The sequence below is a fragment of the Pterocles gutturalis genome, unplaced genomic scaffold, assembly GCF_000699245.1.
Source record: "Pterocles gutturalis isolate BGI_N339 unplaced genomic scaffold, ASM69924v1 scaffold24578, whole genome shotgun sequence".
NCBI classification, from domain to species: domain Eukaryota; kingdom Metazoa; phylum Chordata; class Aves; order Pterocliformes; family Pteroclidae; genus Pterocles; species Pterocles gutturalis.
The window spans coordinates 10,045-27,248 of NW_010121206.1; the positions used below are offsets into that span (position 1 = coordinate 10,045).

Here is a 17,204-nt window from a genome sequence, read left to right on the forward strand (position 1 = left end):
TTAAGTTTTGCAAAAATCTTCCTTACATTTCATACTAAGAAAACTCCCCATATTGAGCAGCCAATGTAAAATGATTCTGTTTACAACAAAAATCTCTTTTTTTTATCAGATCTGTCAAAATACATACACTCATTCCATTTAACAACTCCAATAAAATAATGTTCAGCACAGATAAAATTTGACAACAGTCGACCTCCAGACTTATTCTCTTCATTATTTTTTTCATATTAAACCCAAAGGACTATTGTAATGCGGTGTGTGTTGGCGGGGGGGGGAGGTTTCATATTAGACTGCAGTATATGTATTTCCAGTAGCACTGCACTGTCTGATAGTCTGAGTAGTTGCAACGATGTGCTCATTATGAATTGGGTTCAGTAGGTTCTGCTGTACTCCACTCTCTAGCACTGGCTGCATGCAGCCCACCTGGAATGCTTGGTTTAGCTCTGTTTTCTCCCTCTTGGCTTGTGGCTCTCCATTTTCATCCAGCTCTTCATCTATTTCACTTTCAACTTCGCTGCCCTCATCTGCACAAACAAACCACCATGAAACTAGCATGAAGGGGAAGGGCCTTTATTTTGCAAATAATAGTTGAAATACAAAAATACAGGGAAGACTCGCAATCTGATAAATCCCAACTGAAAATTTTAGTGGAAAAAAAATATCTCAAATACATTAAGCCTCTCTGCTTTGATCACTTGAGTTACACACTGTTGACAGTATATGGAAAAAGCAATTGCAATTTCAAAAACAATCTCTAACAAACAAAATTGCATATTGCAAAATGCCTCTCATCTCTAAGACATGATGAACAAAAGGGTTGCTACTCTTAGTTACAGAGAGGGAAACTGAGGTGAAGAGAATTGAGGTGACTTGACCCTGAATTTTGACATACATTCTTCTACTGGGGTCAAGTCACCCCAAATCACTCAACTAGTCAGTACACGGATATGTGTTAAAATATGACATAAAGAGGTTATGAGGACATAACTTATTTCTGTCCTCTTTATTGACAAGTTATCTGACAATTACTTGCATGAAATTTTGCCTTCTTCACTTAGCAAAATATTTACTATAGATAACATACATAAGCATACTTCTGTCTTCCTACAGCTGTTACCATCTTCTTTCTCTCCTATCAAATACAACTAAATTCTGTGTAAAAATTGGAATATTTCTTGTGTCAATAATAAACTTCCTTAAAATACATTCTTTTTTTTAAACAATCCTACAATATTTTAGATATTATTATATGCTGCATATTAATATAATATATTAACATATCCGTATAACATATACATGCACTTTAAAGCATGATAGACTTCTAAATTCTGTTTACTGTGTTTTTCAAAAGTAAGGACTTATTTTGCTCAAAGAGGCACATTTGCACCACACAGAACTATACACTGGAGAGATTAAAATGCTTACCTTTATCCATATTTCCAGGGGACACAGCATTTAAATCACCAAACTGCAAAATAAATAATAAAAAACCTGGACACAGGTTTTTATACTTAGAGTATCTGTGCTGGAGCAGATCTGTGCTCCACTGGTTTCAGGCTAGCAGTCAAATGCATCATCTTCACTGCAGCCACATCCATAGTACAGCAATTTGTTTTCCATTCCATCCTAGTCTTGTGCTTATTAAGACAATCATCACTAAGTAAACCCTCAAAAATTAAAATGGGTACTTTCCCAAAATTTCCCAAAAACAACTTTAATTGTCCTGGAAAAAAAATGGTGGTGTGTCACAGTGTTATAAATCTACATGTAAGGTAGATGTAAGGCACTGCTGAGAAAGGGTTTACAATCTGTTAACCAATTTACTTAAATCAAAAAAGACCTTCTTCAAAAAAGTTACCCACAACATAGATGTACAGCCTTCCTCTCTTTCCTGCCCTGAATCCTCTAAGTTTTGCTTAAATAAGAATCAGCAGAGCAAAATGGCATCAATGAGTCTCAAATAAAAGAAGTATGTTATTTAGATAAATAAATTTCTAACCATAAATGATGATACCAGTCTTTTTCAGAAGAGTTTTGCCAATACCTGTGTCCAAAACTGGGAGAAGAGGAAGGGAGAAAAATTAGAATGTTTTTTTCAGCTGCAACACCAGTTTATACTGTTTTGTGGTGTTTGTCAGACCATAGTCTTAGACTTTCTCATTTTCTTTCAGTCACAGTCATTGAATACACAGAAACATAAAAAGATATGCATCTAATGTGTATTTACTGCTTCTGTTCTGCCCCTCTCACCTCCAAAAGTTTGTGGTTACTTACTTCCTAATAATATCATAGAATCATAGAATGGTTAGGGTTGCAAGTGACCTTAAAGATTATCTAGTTCCACCCCACCTGCCATGGGCAGGGACACCTCTCACTAGACCAGGTTGCTCAAAGCCTCATCCAGCCTGGCCTTGAACACCTCCAGGGATGGAGCATCCACAACTTCCCTGGGCAACCTCTTCCAGTGTCTCACCACCCTCACAGTAAAAAAATTCCTCCTAATATCCAACCTAAATCTTCCCTCTTTCAGCTTAAACATGTTACCCCTCATCCTATCACTACACTCCCTGATAAAGAGTGCCTCCCCATCTCTCCTGTAGGCCCCTTGAAGTACCGGAAGGCTGCTATTAGATCTCCCCAGAGTCTCCTCTTCTCCAGGCTGAGCAACCCCAACTCTCTAGAGCAGCCTGTCCTCATATGGCTACAGCCCTCTGACTATCTTCATGGCCCTCCTCTGGACTCAGTCCAACAGGTCAATGTCTTTCTTATGTTGGGCCCCCCAGAGCTGGATGCAGTACTCCAGGTGGGGTCTCACAAGAGTGGAGCAGAGGGGGGGAAACACCTCCGTCCGCCTGCTGCTCATGCTTCTTTCGATGCAGCCCAGGATACGGTTGGCTTTCTGGGCTGCAAGTGTGCACTGTCAGGTCACGTTGAGCTTCATATCTACCAGCATCCCCAAGTCCTTCTTCTTGGGGCTGCTCTCAATCCATTTTCTGCCCAGCCTGTATTTGTGCTTGGGATTGCCCCAACCCATGTGCAGGACCTTGCACTTGTCATTCTTGAACTTCATGAGGTTTGCATTGGCCCACCTCTCAAGCCTGTCCAGGTCCCTCTGGATGGCATCCCTTCCCTCCAGTGTGTTGACGTCCCCACACAGCTTGGTGTTGTCAGCAAACTTGCTGAGGGTGCGCTCAACTCCACTGTCCATGTCACCGACAAAGATGCTAAACAACACTGGTCCCAGTACTGACCCCTGCGGAATGCCATTTGTCACTGGTCTCCACTTGGACATTGAGCCATTGGCCACAACTCGTTGAGTGCCACCATCCACCCAATTCCTTATCCACCGAGCACTTATCCACCGAGCAGTCCTTCTGTCAAATCCATGTCTCTTCAATTTAGAGGCAAGGATGTCATGTGGGACAGTGTCAAAGGCTTCGCACAAGTCCAGGTAGATGACGTCATTTGCTCTGCCCAACGCTGTAGCCCTGTCATAGAAGGCCACTGAATTTTCAGGCATGATTTACCCTTAATGAAGCCATGCTGGCTGTCACCAATCACTTCCTTATTTTCCATGTGCCCCAGCAGAATCTCCAGGATTGTCTGCTCCATGATCTTGCCAGGCACAGAGTTGATACTGACTGGTCTGTAGTTTCCTGGGTCTTCCTTTTTTTTTTTTTTTTTCTGTCTTCAGTCTACATAACCTTTTTAGAAGACCCTACACTACATTTATGTCTAATGTATACAATGTCTATTAAGAAGACAAGAATGTAGTAACTGCATACTTGTAGTAGTACCTTACTGCAAATATAATGTAGAGATTAAGCAAATACACTATTGGTGGGTCACTAAGCAGAAACATTGTTATTTAGTTTTTCTGAAACATCTCATGCTGTATGTTATAAAATCATTTGACACATAAAGCTGAGACATTTCCAATTTATCTTTAAATTATAGCATCTATTTATAGTATTTAATAAGCCTATCAATGTATCTTGAGGGAAGAAAAATACCTGATGCCAAATCAACTTGCGAGATGACTTGCACTTTTTCGGTAACATAGAATATGATACAGTGACTCCCAAGTGTAAAAATGTAACAAACCTGTCCCATTAACTATCTAGCATATTTTCAAACACATCCATTTTCCATCACTTTTGAAGTGCAATTCTTTGATGACAATTCATGCATTCCTCACCATCTCACTCAAAATAAAAGGCTAGATGAACTACTGGAACAAGAGGAAAGAGATAATCTTTGTCTTGCAGATGCCATAGATGAGTATAAAAAACTGGTTTTGAATCAAGACTCTTGTTCAGTTTTTTACACCAATAATCTTTGAAACACATGTATGAAAATCAACTGTGTTGCAAACCTCTGTGTATGTCTGTGCTGGTTTTATTACATGCGTGTGAACAGTACTGTACAAGCCAGAATTTTGCATGTAAGCCCTCCTTCTCAAATCAATGGGGCTGCTCAGCTCACTTGTGTTAACATTTGCGCCATAATTCAAAACGTGCAAATACATGTTAACAGATCCATGTAAGCAACACTTTACTATTACTCTTTTTTTTTAAATTTTCACATAAAATATTCAGTTCTCAAAAACTAGAAGAAGGCTGTATGTTGAACATTTTTCAGACTTTGCACATGAATTTGTATGCAGATTTGTACAACAGCACGTTCATTTGGAAATAATTGTTAGAATCCAATGTGATTTGAGTACTGACAATCAATGAATGAAACAAGTTTGAAACTGTTGTACGTATTTGTAACCCAATCTACTGTTATGTTGCAGAACTTCCTACAGCTCCACATAAACATTTAAAAAATTTGCAAAGACACATACCAAATTAATCACTAAATCTATCAATCTAGTCTCTCACATATTATCTTACCTCTCCCATAACTGCAATAGGTGTCTCTCCTGTTGCCTGAGCAACACGATGTTCTACTAAGTAAAACATGTATTCATCGTAAAGCAAGCGGATCAGATGAAAAGAGCCAAAGCTAGCAGCACTTCGCAAGGTTAAATCTCGAATCACCATTGAGCTATTCAAAAATAGAAAAATATATATATTTATGTATTATAAGTCATAGTCATTTTAACACTTATCCAGGTACACATTTCACCTCAAAACCAATATGCTCAAAAGTAACGTTATCCAGAAATATCTGACTTATGATGTCTTTGGAAAGAGATGCCCAGAAAAGGCAATCATTTGATTCCCTCCTTTCTCTGGAAGTATTGTTGGACACCACATTACATAAGAAATAACAGGATTGGTGCTTTTTTCAGTTTTAATTTGTTTTGATAGATGCGTAACTACCAATACTTGAGCATGCGTAAAACCTAACTTGAAAGAAAACTTTGTTAAAAACAAACAACTAAAATGGTATGAAAACTATTCAATTTTAAACAAACTAATCCTTTAAAAGTGTCTGTTGTGTCCACCTTTGCAGTACAAATGTTTAATTGCCACCATTTTAAAACTTTGAAACCTAAAATTATAAAAATATTGGCTTGTGTATACTTATTATATTGACAAATTGTGGTATCTTCACAAGTATTTGCTACAGTCATTTTCAAAGAATGAGGTGTACTCTGATAACTTTTTCAATGACCAGCTAACATGGAATGCTTGTCTTAATGTTCTTTTTACACATTAAAAACAGCTTTTGTCTTCCTTATCTAATAAACATAGACAACACAGTGTTCTAATAAATAATATTAAAAATAGTAGCTTACTAATTGTGTAGTTATTCAACCCCAAAAATTCATATTATGTTTCTAACTCAGGACAAAATTCCACCTGTATTCATTTGCACATGGCCTTTAAAACAATAAACAAAGATCATTTAAGTCTCTGCTGATTTGCAAGTAGCCCCTAGTTCAAGGTTAACAACAATAATTTTCTGAGAAAAGCCCCACATGTTCTTCATGACTTGGTGAGCCACTGTTTGACATTACATCTGTCAACTCTACTGCAGCAGACAATTCAGCAAATAGAATAGTTAGAAGGTTTTAGAAGTCTACACTGTAGAAAGTATATACACAATACCTGTAGAAAGACCATTTTAACAGAAATTGCCGTGCTGCTTTAGGAAAGCTGGGTCTTCCTTCATATGGTTTCAGTGCTTGCATCATTACATTATCAAGCCAGGCAGCCCACTGCTCCAGAGTGCTCTGCTGTTGAAGAGTCATCTTGAAATCTGTTTCTAGTCTCTGAACCATGTTGTCATCACACTGGCACACCCAGGAAGCCTGCTCCTGTTACAGCACATGGCAACTCTTGAATTAACAACACATAAGCTAAAGCACAGAATGCAATTCTTTCTCAAAGATTAAGCAACTGAATGGATGAAAAGGACAAAACCCACTTACTAGACATACTATGAAGCAGTTTTTATTTTTATGTCAATCATAATTTTGTTGAAAGCAAATGGGTGTGAAAAGCATAACATGTAAGAGCAGACATCAGATAAAGAAATTAGAACAATGGAAATGACACAAGTATGTTGTAGTTTTCCACTTTCTTAATCCATAATTTTTGTACTGAAACATTCAGGACTTTCCAGTTTTTTCTAGGGCTACAGGCAATGAAAGCAGGAAGAGCAGTTAAAAGGGGAGCTAAACGAATAAAAGAAGTAGCAAGAAACCAAATGCAAGGTTCCTTTCCTTCTGAAGAAGTTAAGCTTAAAGACTATTTCTGTTGTATGATCTACAAAAGACAGCTTTGTATGTAAACAAGGATTGTTTTGTTTGCTGACTATAGGCAGTAATAGATTACACATTACTTAGAGTACCATATAAACTGCACATAAATGGAGAAACACACTCTGCACACAGTAACAAGCAATTTAGTCAGTGTTATCAAGTTTAAATAATGCTAGCTGGTCAATTCAGAAACTGAGAGACAAAAACGAAGACTCACTAACTGTAAACCATGTCCTTAAACTCCATCTATCATGTGTCAAGTTAACACCTCAACATTCACAGATTCCATATCCATCTTAAGATATTACAATACTTAATATACTGTATCTCTGGTCAAGTACCCTTGACTGACTTTTGTTAAGATTATTAACAAGTATGTTAGAACATTTGTTCACAAGGAAAAGAAACAAATGTAAAACTACCAGTAATCTGGAGCATTTCACTTTCTCAGAGAAATACTCCTCCTCAGAGAAGCAGAAACATTTGGAGAAATTAAGCTTAGTGAAAATATAAACTTACATTCTATAGCTAACTGGAAACTAGTTCTAATCTATACTAAGGTAATCAATTACTCAGGAGATCTTGTAAATTTAAGCATAGGTACTTGGATAAAATATATTAATGGTATTGTCTTTGAAATAATGAAACAGTCTACTAAAAACAATGTTGCGCATTTAATAGCTTTTAGAGAAATTCAGAAGCTACGCTACTATCTGAGATCTAATTATATCATTTACACTAAGACATCATTCATGGTACCCATTCTCATAGTGTATTTGCTTTACATTTGCATAAATGTTGGAAGAATATGTGCACTTCAAGACAGTAAACGGAAACAGATAGAGACAGAACAGAGTTCTCAGCTCTTACGTTGCTTAAGTGTAAGCTGTCATGTTTGGACTGAATCACTGCATATATGAACCAACAATATGTTCTCACTTCACTTTCTTGATAGAATAATGACAGCTAACAATAAAGTTCAAAATCACAGTGGAAATAACACTTTTTTTTTTTTTTTAAAAAAAGCCTGTTTTTTAAAGCTACATTTTACCTGAACATTGGCAAAATCAACACGGTTAAGATCATTGAGCATCTGGTTAATTTGAGAAGTATTTTGAAGCACAGCACGAGCTGCTTGAGCCAGATGATTAAGAGATGTGTATCTTCGCAGAGTCTGGGCAAAGGCACTTACAGCGGCAACCTATGAAGAAATTAATTTGTTTTTAAATATTGTAATCTTTATCTGTAGATTAATTCCACAGACTGAGTCATTACCTTCATTTTAATATTCTACGAGTCCTCATATGTGAATTATGTCCATGCAGCAGATCAGATCATGTTTTCCTTATAATTTTTTTACAAAACTAAGCTATTTCCTCTCCCATTATTTTATGCTTGATGCTAAACATGAAATTTAGCATTGAAGTTAAAATGCTAATGCTTTTAAATGCTACTGCCTGCTTAGTTTGCCATTTTAAGAATAATACTGCAACAGTTTTGTCTACCTTGGTTTGTATCATCCTCTGTGGAATATTGTTCATGGCATTTGAAAGCCAACCTTCAAGGCTTTTTGCAAAATTGCGAATGGCTTGGGTCAAGGCACCTGTACATTAAAGAATAAAAACAGAATGAAAAGAAGGCAAAGTACCTGTCTTGAAATGTCTTGCATCCTCAGAACTTACTCAACGTTCAGATCTGCTTCTTTTACTTACCAAAAGACAAATACAGTCCAGGTTCAAAATGACTTATTCAGATAAGCAATAATGATTTTAGTTTTTTATTTAATATGCAGCTCTGACTTTCTCACCCGACAATCTTTCAAGAAGTTAGTGACTAGTAGTATTGTTTTGTGTGATTCTACAGAAGAACATCAGTAATTGCAGCCGTTGTTGTGATAGAAATTTTCATCCCGAACTTTCAGCTTTCCATTTCATCTAAGCACCTCTTTTAAAGACTGAAACTCTACAAAAATTCCAGTTATTGGAATACTGCATTTTCCTCAAATAAGTCCAAAGTAACCTTAAGCCATGTCATGGTGCTCCTCACTTCAGTTTTAAAGAACAAAATCCAACATGCAGTGCTTAAAGATACCATCAATAAGCAAGATATAGGACTGTGTTTCGCTGACAAAAAATGAGGTTATTCAAATGGCTGCGGAATCTGTGTACATGTTTTTCTTTACTACAGCACCCACAGAACTGGTGAGTAGCTGATACAGATTTAGAAGGAAACTGAAGAAGGCCTTACAGCAATCTGCACTACTCAAAATATGTTTTAATTCTTCAAAGGAGAAGGACAGGAAGTATTTTTCCAAGGACCTGCATGTGGAAAAAAGGAAATCCCGTCTCCTGAGTACTAGAAACCTCACTTTCCCATACCTATCACTTGCTCATTGACATAATAGCATCCACCCAAATGGTTGCAAAAAGTAAACAAAAAGAAAAAACTACATGTTTCTAAAGACTAGTTGAGAATAAATGCAAATACAAAAGTGAAGATGAAAAAAGTAGAAAGAGGAAATATTTTAGCAGATGTGAAAAGAAACGGTCCCAGTAAAGAGTGACTGGATTCTGTATGTAAGGATGAATAGTCTGGTAAAGAAAGAAATTACTGCTGATAGAACTTGTCTTTGAGAAATGCTCTTTTACTGTTTAAATTATTGATGATCCCTTTTTAAAATAAAGCTTTATACTAGCAAAGTAAATTTACTAAAAGGAAAAATGTATTCTTCCTAACAGCTTCTTCATGTGTTTTCAAATTTGCAGTGATAACCAGTAGAATCCGTATCAGCAATTTACATAACTGACAACAGATTTGGCTGCTTATCTGAGCACAATTTTATCTTACAAAATATCTGTATTAGCTGAACATTCTGTGGTAACATGGTTTTTTCCCCCTTGAGGTTTCCACTGAAGAACAAGCTGTTTTCTTCAATCTTGTCAATCACCTAGCTCATTTGTGCTGCTTTGTAAATTATTTCTGTGCACCTGCTAATTAACTATGTATTCACTCACATTTTCTTACCTTTAGAACAAGAAAATGCAAAGTGGAAGGAATAATGTAAATATTGCGTGCATGATAGTTAGCCATTTAAGGAAAATATTACTGCTTTTTTCACTTCCAATTTGCTTATTACTCTTTTTCACCCAACTATATATTACAAAATTATTTGCATCACTGTAGTGTTGATTTCCTTTAAAAATAAATATGGAAAAGCATATTTGCCTTAAGAAAGACCTTTAACTAGGACAAAAGTGGAGTAAATGAAAGGAGTTCTAAGTTCTGAAGAAATAAAATAGCTAAAGTAGATTATCAGGCATCAGTATTGCATGGAATGACCATGAATTTCTAACGAGCTTTGGAGATGTCCTATTAAATACAGATGTATTCTAATACTCCATCCATAAGTACCTACATCCTCAAAGCCTTTTTTTAAGTTCATCTGCCTAGCATAAAAAACCAAGAAAACCCCTTCAAAGAATCACATGATGACTATGGTTAATGCCCTGAATTAGCTAAATACACACTAAATGATGTGGCAATGGCAGTTACTGATAGAAAGTTTGATTTGGATAAGCACATAAAAATCTCGAGTTCTCAGCTGAAAACCCGCTGACAAGCAAATCTCATAAAAATAAGGCTTTACAGTCTTTCCAGTACTTTAAATTTTTGTCTGCCTGAAGCTGTGTAATATGGTATAGAAATATTTTTAGTACAAATTCTCCACCTATGATAAGAAACTAAATCACAGGCAAGTTTGTTTGTTCCTGTCCATTCTGCCACTTGTGAAGGTGCAAAAAGCCCACTGTAAAACATAATAGCTCTGGTCTATAGTCAAAAACATTAGATAATTATGGTCTTTAGTCCTGATTCAAACGGACAGCATTTCACTTTTCTTTGGTTTATACACAGCAGTTCTTCATTCTACAGGTGCTAAACATGTCAGCTGACAAATTTAAAAGAGGTTAAAAATAAAATAATTTTTTCCTCAATGGTATTTTTTTTTCTGCTCCAGTAATATGTATGACACAGCTGAGTAGCACAATAAGACATTTCTAAAAGAAAAACACTGAGACTCTAGACATGAAAAAAGATCAAGCTTAAAAAATCATATGCTTACTTCAAGCACTTTCAAATTAATATTTTTTCACATTTTGAGCAGTTGCTGTCAATATCTTTCCATGTATTCAGGAAAAACATCATAAACATGACTTTGATGAAGCATTTACAGTCCCCTTTCCTCTACGGAGTCCAAATTTTCCTATAAACTGCTATTTTCCCACAGAAGATGATGAATTTATCTACTTCACCCAGCTCCATTATTGTCATAATCAACCATTAAGTACAACCTTAAGCCTTCCTCTTGGTCTCTTCTAATGGCTGAAGATATTTTAATTCAAAAGCAGGAGTTAAAACACAATATTTTAAATATTTAACAGTGAGGAGAGAGCTTATACAGACCATTATTACAGGAATGCTGACTAGAAAAAGCCATTTAGTTAGCTGGACCTAAAGATAAAAATAAGAAAGAGATGAACCTGTTGAAGCAAGTCCAGAACAGGGCCACAAAAATTATCAGAGGGCTGGAACACCTCTCCTGTGAAGACCGGCTGAGAGTTGGGGCTGTTCAGCCTGGAGAAGAGAAGGCTCCGGGGAGACTTTATTGTGGCCTTTCAGTATTTAAAGGGGCTTTATGAGAAAGATGGGGACAGACTTTTTAGAAGAGTCTGTTGTAATACAGCAAAGGGTGATGGATTTAAACCAAAAGAGGGTAGATTTAGACTAGATATGAGGAAGAATTTTTTTATTATGAGGGGGGTGAAGCAGTGGAACAGGTTTCCCAGAGAGGTGGTAGATGCCCCATCCCTGGAAACATTCAAGATCAGGTTGGACGAGGCTTGCAGCAATCTGATCTAGTTGAAGATGTTCTTGCTTCATTGCAGGGAGGTTAGACTAGATGACCTTTAAAGGTCCCTTCCAACCTAAACTGTTCTATAATTTTATGAAAATACATTAGCTGTCTTCCAAAGGTAGCTCAGTGGATGACGTCTGAGGAGAAAACCACTGTACTGTTCACAAAATAGAGGCAGAATTCTCTTGGGATGAATTTGTCCTGGGATCAGATGGAGTGTTTATATTAAGAAGTTTAATAATCATCCTAAAAACAGGAATGTCAAACACAGTAGGTATCAATTACTCAGATATGACTGGTAATTCTAGAAAGAAAGGAATAGCATGAAAAGGACCTGATGCCTGTAGTTATTGATATTAAATTATTGTGTCCCGTTTTCTTGAAACCCTGTACGGGCAATGCCCAATGCATCTTATGAAACAAGGCAGGAAGACACCACAAGCTAAGGAGTTATCATGTAAAAACTTCATCAGAGACTGCCAGACTGTGCAGGAGAAAGCAAGTGAAAAGCAAGGCAAAAAGCAGGTTTGATGAAAACCCATGTTTGCACCACCCTTTTATTCAGAAAATAATGTGCTTTTGGAAGAGAGAGTTTTAATTCAACCTATTAAGTGTTGTGAATAAATTGATAGGGTTTTTTTATTGTTGCCTATTCACTTGTGATAGTCTATATTACTCTAAAAATAATATCTTACCTACTTGCATTGTTGTTAGATAAAAAAGGAAAACATTAAATATAAACTAATGCAAAATAATTTATACAAGCAGTGGTTGTCAATAATTGCACATATTTGAGAAAATATTTTTCTCCTATTCTGTTACATAGATTTAATGATACATTATATACATCTCTACCAAGAACTTACTCTCCTTAAAAACAAACGTAAAACTGCCTTTGTAAATGGCCGGACTTCAGATTTTATACATTTCCAGTTCCAAAATTTTTTTTGTATCATACATAATTTAATAAAACCTAATTTTATTTCACTGACAAGCAAAAAGTCAATAAAACTTTTCTGCAAGGAAGTACCTGCAAATATTCTTATGGAGTCCTTATTACTGCTGGAGACACTATAGCAGAAGAGGTATTCACAGCATGAAAAAATAGCTTTGTTATCTGCAAAGCTACTTAAGGTCATAATTTTCTAAAAAATATTAATCCAACTTTATAAAGTGACCACTGTTCTCTTATGGAAAGGATATGATATGTATGAGTTATGAGTTTTATAGTGGTTTGCTAACATGATTTCTCTCTAGTATTTAGGACAACATAAGCAAGACAATAAATATGTTATAAAGGAGTTCAACTTTCTTCCCATAAATTAATTTTCTACCAAAAATAGCCATAAATGTATGCTGCTGAGGCAATGACGGATTCTAGTAGAATTAAATAAGAAAAGAAAGCTGTACTCCTGGTAATAGTTGAAAGGCTGGACAGTTACAGACTCTTTTCTGCAGGATGTATGACAGAAAGAACAGTAGGTTGGAATCATAAATTGGACTAAAAATTTCGGAGTTAATTTTTCATTGCCTTAACACACATTAAAATTGATTTCAGCAGCCATTGATAAGGAACAAAAGACTAACTGTCCAAAAATGGAATCACAAAGATCATGTACATTTTTTTTTCAGACTAATCAAAGACTAATACGTAATGTTTAAACTAAAACCTACTGAATTTAGTGGAAGGACTAACTGATATTAGTGCTCTTTGGCTCAGGGCCACGGGACTTATGTCGTAGTCTACAGCCAGGGTAAAATGAAAACATTTTTATCTGAAAATAAAAGACACACATAGAGAAAGAATTAAATTTAATATGAAACTATATATTGAAAACTAGATCTTCCAATGCACTAAAATCCTCAGTTACTTTTAAAATACAAAGCATACACCAACTCTCAGCACATCTTCCTACATAGTACAATTAAGGATAAATGATATGCAATACCTTCCCAACTTTCAAACTTATTCCTAAAGCTGCCCTGTGAAGCACAAGACCACCACAATCATACACATACATGCACAAAAATCCATACAAAAAATGTTTCAAGGGTTCAACTTACTAGGAATAGGTCTAAGGACATCAGGAATAAGAATCTCCACTAAAGCCTGGTACATCACATGGTCACAGTTACACATCCATTTCAGAATAGACTCATTCTTGCACAGAGTAATCAGCTTTGCTTTTGGAAGTCGACTTTCTATTTCACTTAGATTGCTGGTGTAAAAAAATGTGGCAAACGAATAAATGATAATGCATTTATAGCAAATAAAAACCTACAGTGGGTGTTAAAATGTATTATTTTATAAAAGTGTCATAGATGTCTCAACTACAAGCAATAGAACTTCTTTACACATTATGTCACATGGAACGCATTTTAAAATGCCCCCATAGCTCTGCTACAGCTCATAAATTATTCAAAGGTATGTATGCTCTTTTTGGCTTAAAAGAATTGGATAGAATACTGGGAAAAGACAACTTTACTGTAGTGGTCTGAGCAAAGATAAAATGGATGACACCATCTTTTCAAGACTGCACGTTGGCATACACCCAGCTTATAAAAAATGCCAGACAACATAAATTTAATTTGAAAAATTAGCATACAAAAAGATTATTACTCTGCAGGCAAAACTGGTAAGATTTTTTATTTTTTGACACTTGTATTATATTATTAGGAGAAGTAGTAAATGAAGATAAACTTTTACTGACCTTGATTCAGTAATAGTACTGCCATCAGGTGGAGCAGAGGGAGAATAGCGCCAGAAAGTTTGCCACAATTTTTCTATCAGGCTGAATTGAAGATTCACAACCACATCCAGTATTGCCTGAGACAATAAAACACAATTACTGATTGTCTTCTGCTCAGCTTCCCCCCACTCCCAACTCCAACTAGATCTATATTTTTTTTTTCCTTTATCAAGTAGTGGAGGAAAAGCAAACTGTACCTTTATCAAATTATAAATAATACCTGTTTTAATACCTTTGATATCCATAAATTATCCAGCACTATAAACTGATGTGCACAGAGATGTGAGTCAGGCGAAGTGCATGTGCACAGAAGCCTCCAGAAATGAACGTGGCCTATGTAAATGTATCAGAGGAATGCACCCAAAGAAAATATTTAATGCTACTGCAAACACAAAGGAAACCTGACATTTTATTCATTTTCATAATTCAGTATAGGTTTGAAAGCACCTTGAAAAATAATTTAAAAGATATATTGTTCAATATCAAATGTGGCTTAAACATCCCAACGTTTCTTCAAAATGAGACAAAAGTTACTGCTTTTAATGTAAAAAAAAAAAATCATAATTTAACCTGATTTACATTTCCAATTAATTAAACCAAAGATCTGCATGTACAATCTGAAGTCTAGTTTCTCTAACATTCTGAAAACATACATAAAACTACATTTAATTCTCAGTGTCTATTATATACTATAAAGGGGACCCTCCAGAAACACCTTTTTACTAATGCTCTTTCCAATGAAGTAAGCAAAATATCGTGGGCAAAAGTCACCACTAATGTGGCTACAATATATTTGGCATTACTGTCTTGTACTGACCTTCACTAGAAATCACCAACTTTAAAAAATAAATGGTTTATAGGAAATACCTCACAGTGCTCTCGATAAAGACTCTGCAGTGATTTGATGTCCTCAAAGGTAGTACCATCTGGCAGAGAAGGTATTTCAACTTCTCCAAACTCTGGAAGTACTCGAGATGCATCTGTTTCCATGGCAACATAATGAAAGAGGGCTAATGTGAACGGTGCCAGTTACAGTATGATTAAGAAAAAATTTAAGGATGATACAAATAAATAAATTCAAAAAGGTCATAATGTTCAAAGAGAACCTGTTGCACGTTAAATTTGGAAACAAATTCAGCCAGCATTTTTTAATTCAAAAGAAATACAAAATTATTCTTGAAGACATTAAAAAGATGTCATGTACATACTACACTTATAAATAAAAACTAACAAACCTAACACATTTTCAGAGTATTACACGATAAAGGAAAACATCTATGTCAGTATATGAAAGATTAGTCCTTGAACAGTTGTTTTCTTGTTCAGCTGCAGGGTTTCTACGTAGCCATGTATGATGGGGCGTAGTAGCCTCAATATAAATTTTTATTTGAAAATTACTAGACTTTCAAGTAGAGCCAATGTGTGTTTTTAATGTTTGTTACAAATGTTTCCAAGGGACAAGCTGATATAGGAGAAAAATGCTAGACTGAAAGATACCTGTAAAGGAAGATTAAAAACTTGTTAATGCTACCCTTATGTTCCACATTATTTCAATAACAGTGAAATTAGGCCAAAGGATCTGGTGCTTGAAAATCTCAACTAAATAAGCCTACACCTTCTGCAATAATACAGCCAAAGAGTCTTTCTACATAAACAAATAACTATATTACCATTTGTTTCCATGACTGAGAATACATGCTCAGCTGGCTCAATAAATCCACAGGTTGGACATTTTTAAACATGAACTTCAGGGTTTCAGTTGAAACTATTTTGCTCTTTCCATTTATAATACTACAGAATACTTTCAAAACAGCCCACTGGATGGCTAACCTGCAATGATAATACAACACCACTGCCCCCTCCTTTTATTAAATAAAATGCACTGTAATGCACATGCAGGGAACAACTTTCATTGCAGGAACTCCTATATGCATGTCTAATACAACTTTGCACAGCATTGCATTGTGATTTATACAACAGTAAATATATCACACAAATACAGAATTTGCATATTTTTTCCTTTCATACTTACATGATGCATATTAAATATTACATAAAGCTCACAACACAAAACATGTAATTTAAGTGCCTTTTTGTTCTGTTGCAAGAATTTCAAAGAGGGCACGATAACTGCAGAAGCAACTACTGTACTTGTGTGACTTGATAATTCACTGTGATAATGAAGTTCATCTCATTTATTTACACAGCAGCATAAAACCTGCTTTCATACCTAAAAACTGCTGATGATGTTGACTTTGGGCAATTACAGTTTGTTCAACAGATGTGCCTGTCTGCTGACCACTTCCTGTGAAGCCATCTGCAACGCCATCCACTTTCTGCATAGGCTTATACCTACAAAAATATCAAGTACAAAATTATCCTTTCTGTTCCCTTCTTCATAAATAAGATCATACAATCTATGTTCACTCTGATTTCTCCATGTCAAACTAAAATTTTGAGGAAAATTTAAAAAAAAGTACACATTTTATTTTTCTAAATAACAGAAGAAATAATTAGTAAGGAAAGCTAAGACATTAACAATGCATTACAGAATTCAAGAAGGTGATATTACAGCACCACTACCAATTTCTTGTGGAATATAACTTAGGAACAGCATACTGTAAGACCAGTTAATTCACACCAAAAGGAATCAAATCTTTCCCTTTCCAAATAGCTTGACTTCCCAATAATTATGTAATTCAAAAATAATGTTTCATCACCTTAAGAAAAAACAACAATACTGTCTGACGATAGTGAAAGACTTTTCAAATCCAACAAACTTCTCTCATAAGCACAGGAGGCCTGAGAAAGCTACCTGGAAACC

At 35.5% G+C, this 17,204-nt stretch overlaps 1 protein-coding gene across 1 annotated transcript; it reads right to left on the minus strand.

Annotated features, from left to right (window-relative positions):
* Positions 1-225: 225 nt before the first annotated feature.
* RFX3 (regulatory factor X, 3 (influences HLA class II expression)) lies at positions 226-16,732 on the minus strand (the record flags this gene model as incomplete). The annotated part of the gene is made up of 10 exons (XM_010077174.1): positions 226-524; positions 1,426-1,468; positions 4,899-5,052; positions 6,063-6,271; positions 7,770-7,919; positions 8,224-8,321; positions 13,695-13,849; positions 14,342-14,457; positions 15,248-15,360; positions 16,611-16,732. Coding segments are annotated over 10 exons (1,399 nt in total), but the record flags the coding sequence as incomplete, so codon positions are not given.
* Between the last annotated feature and the right edge of the window lie 472 nt (positions 16,733-17,204).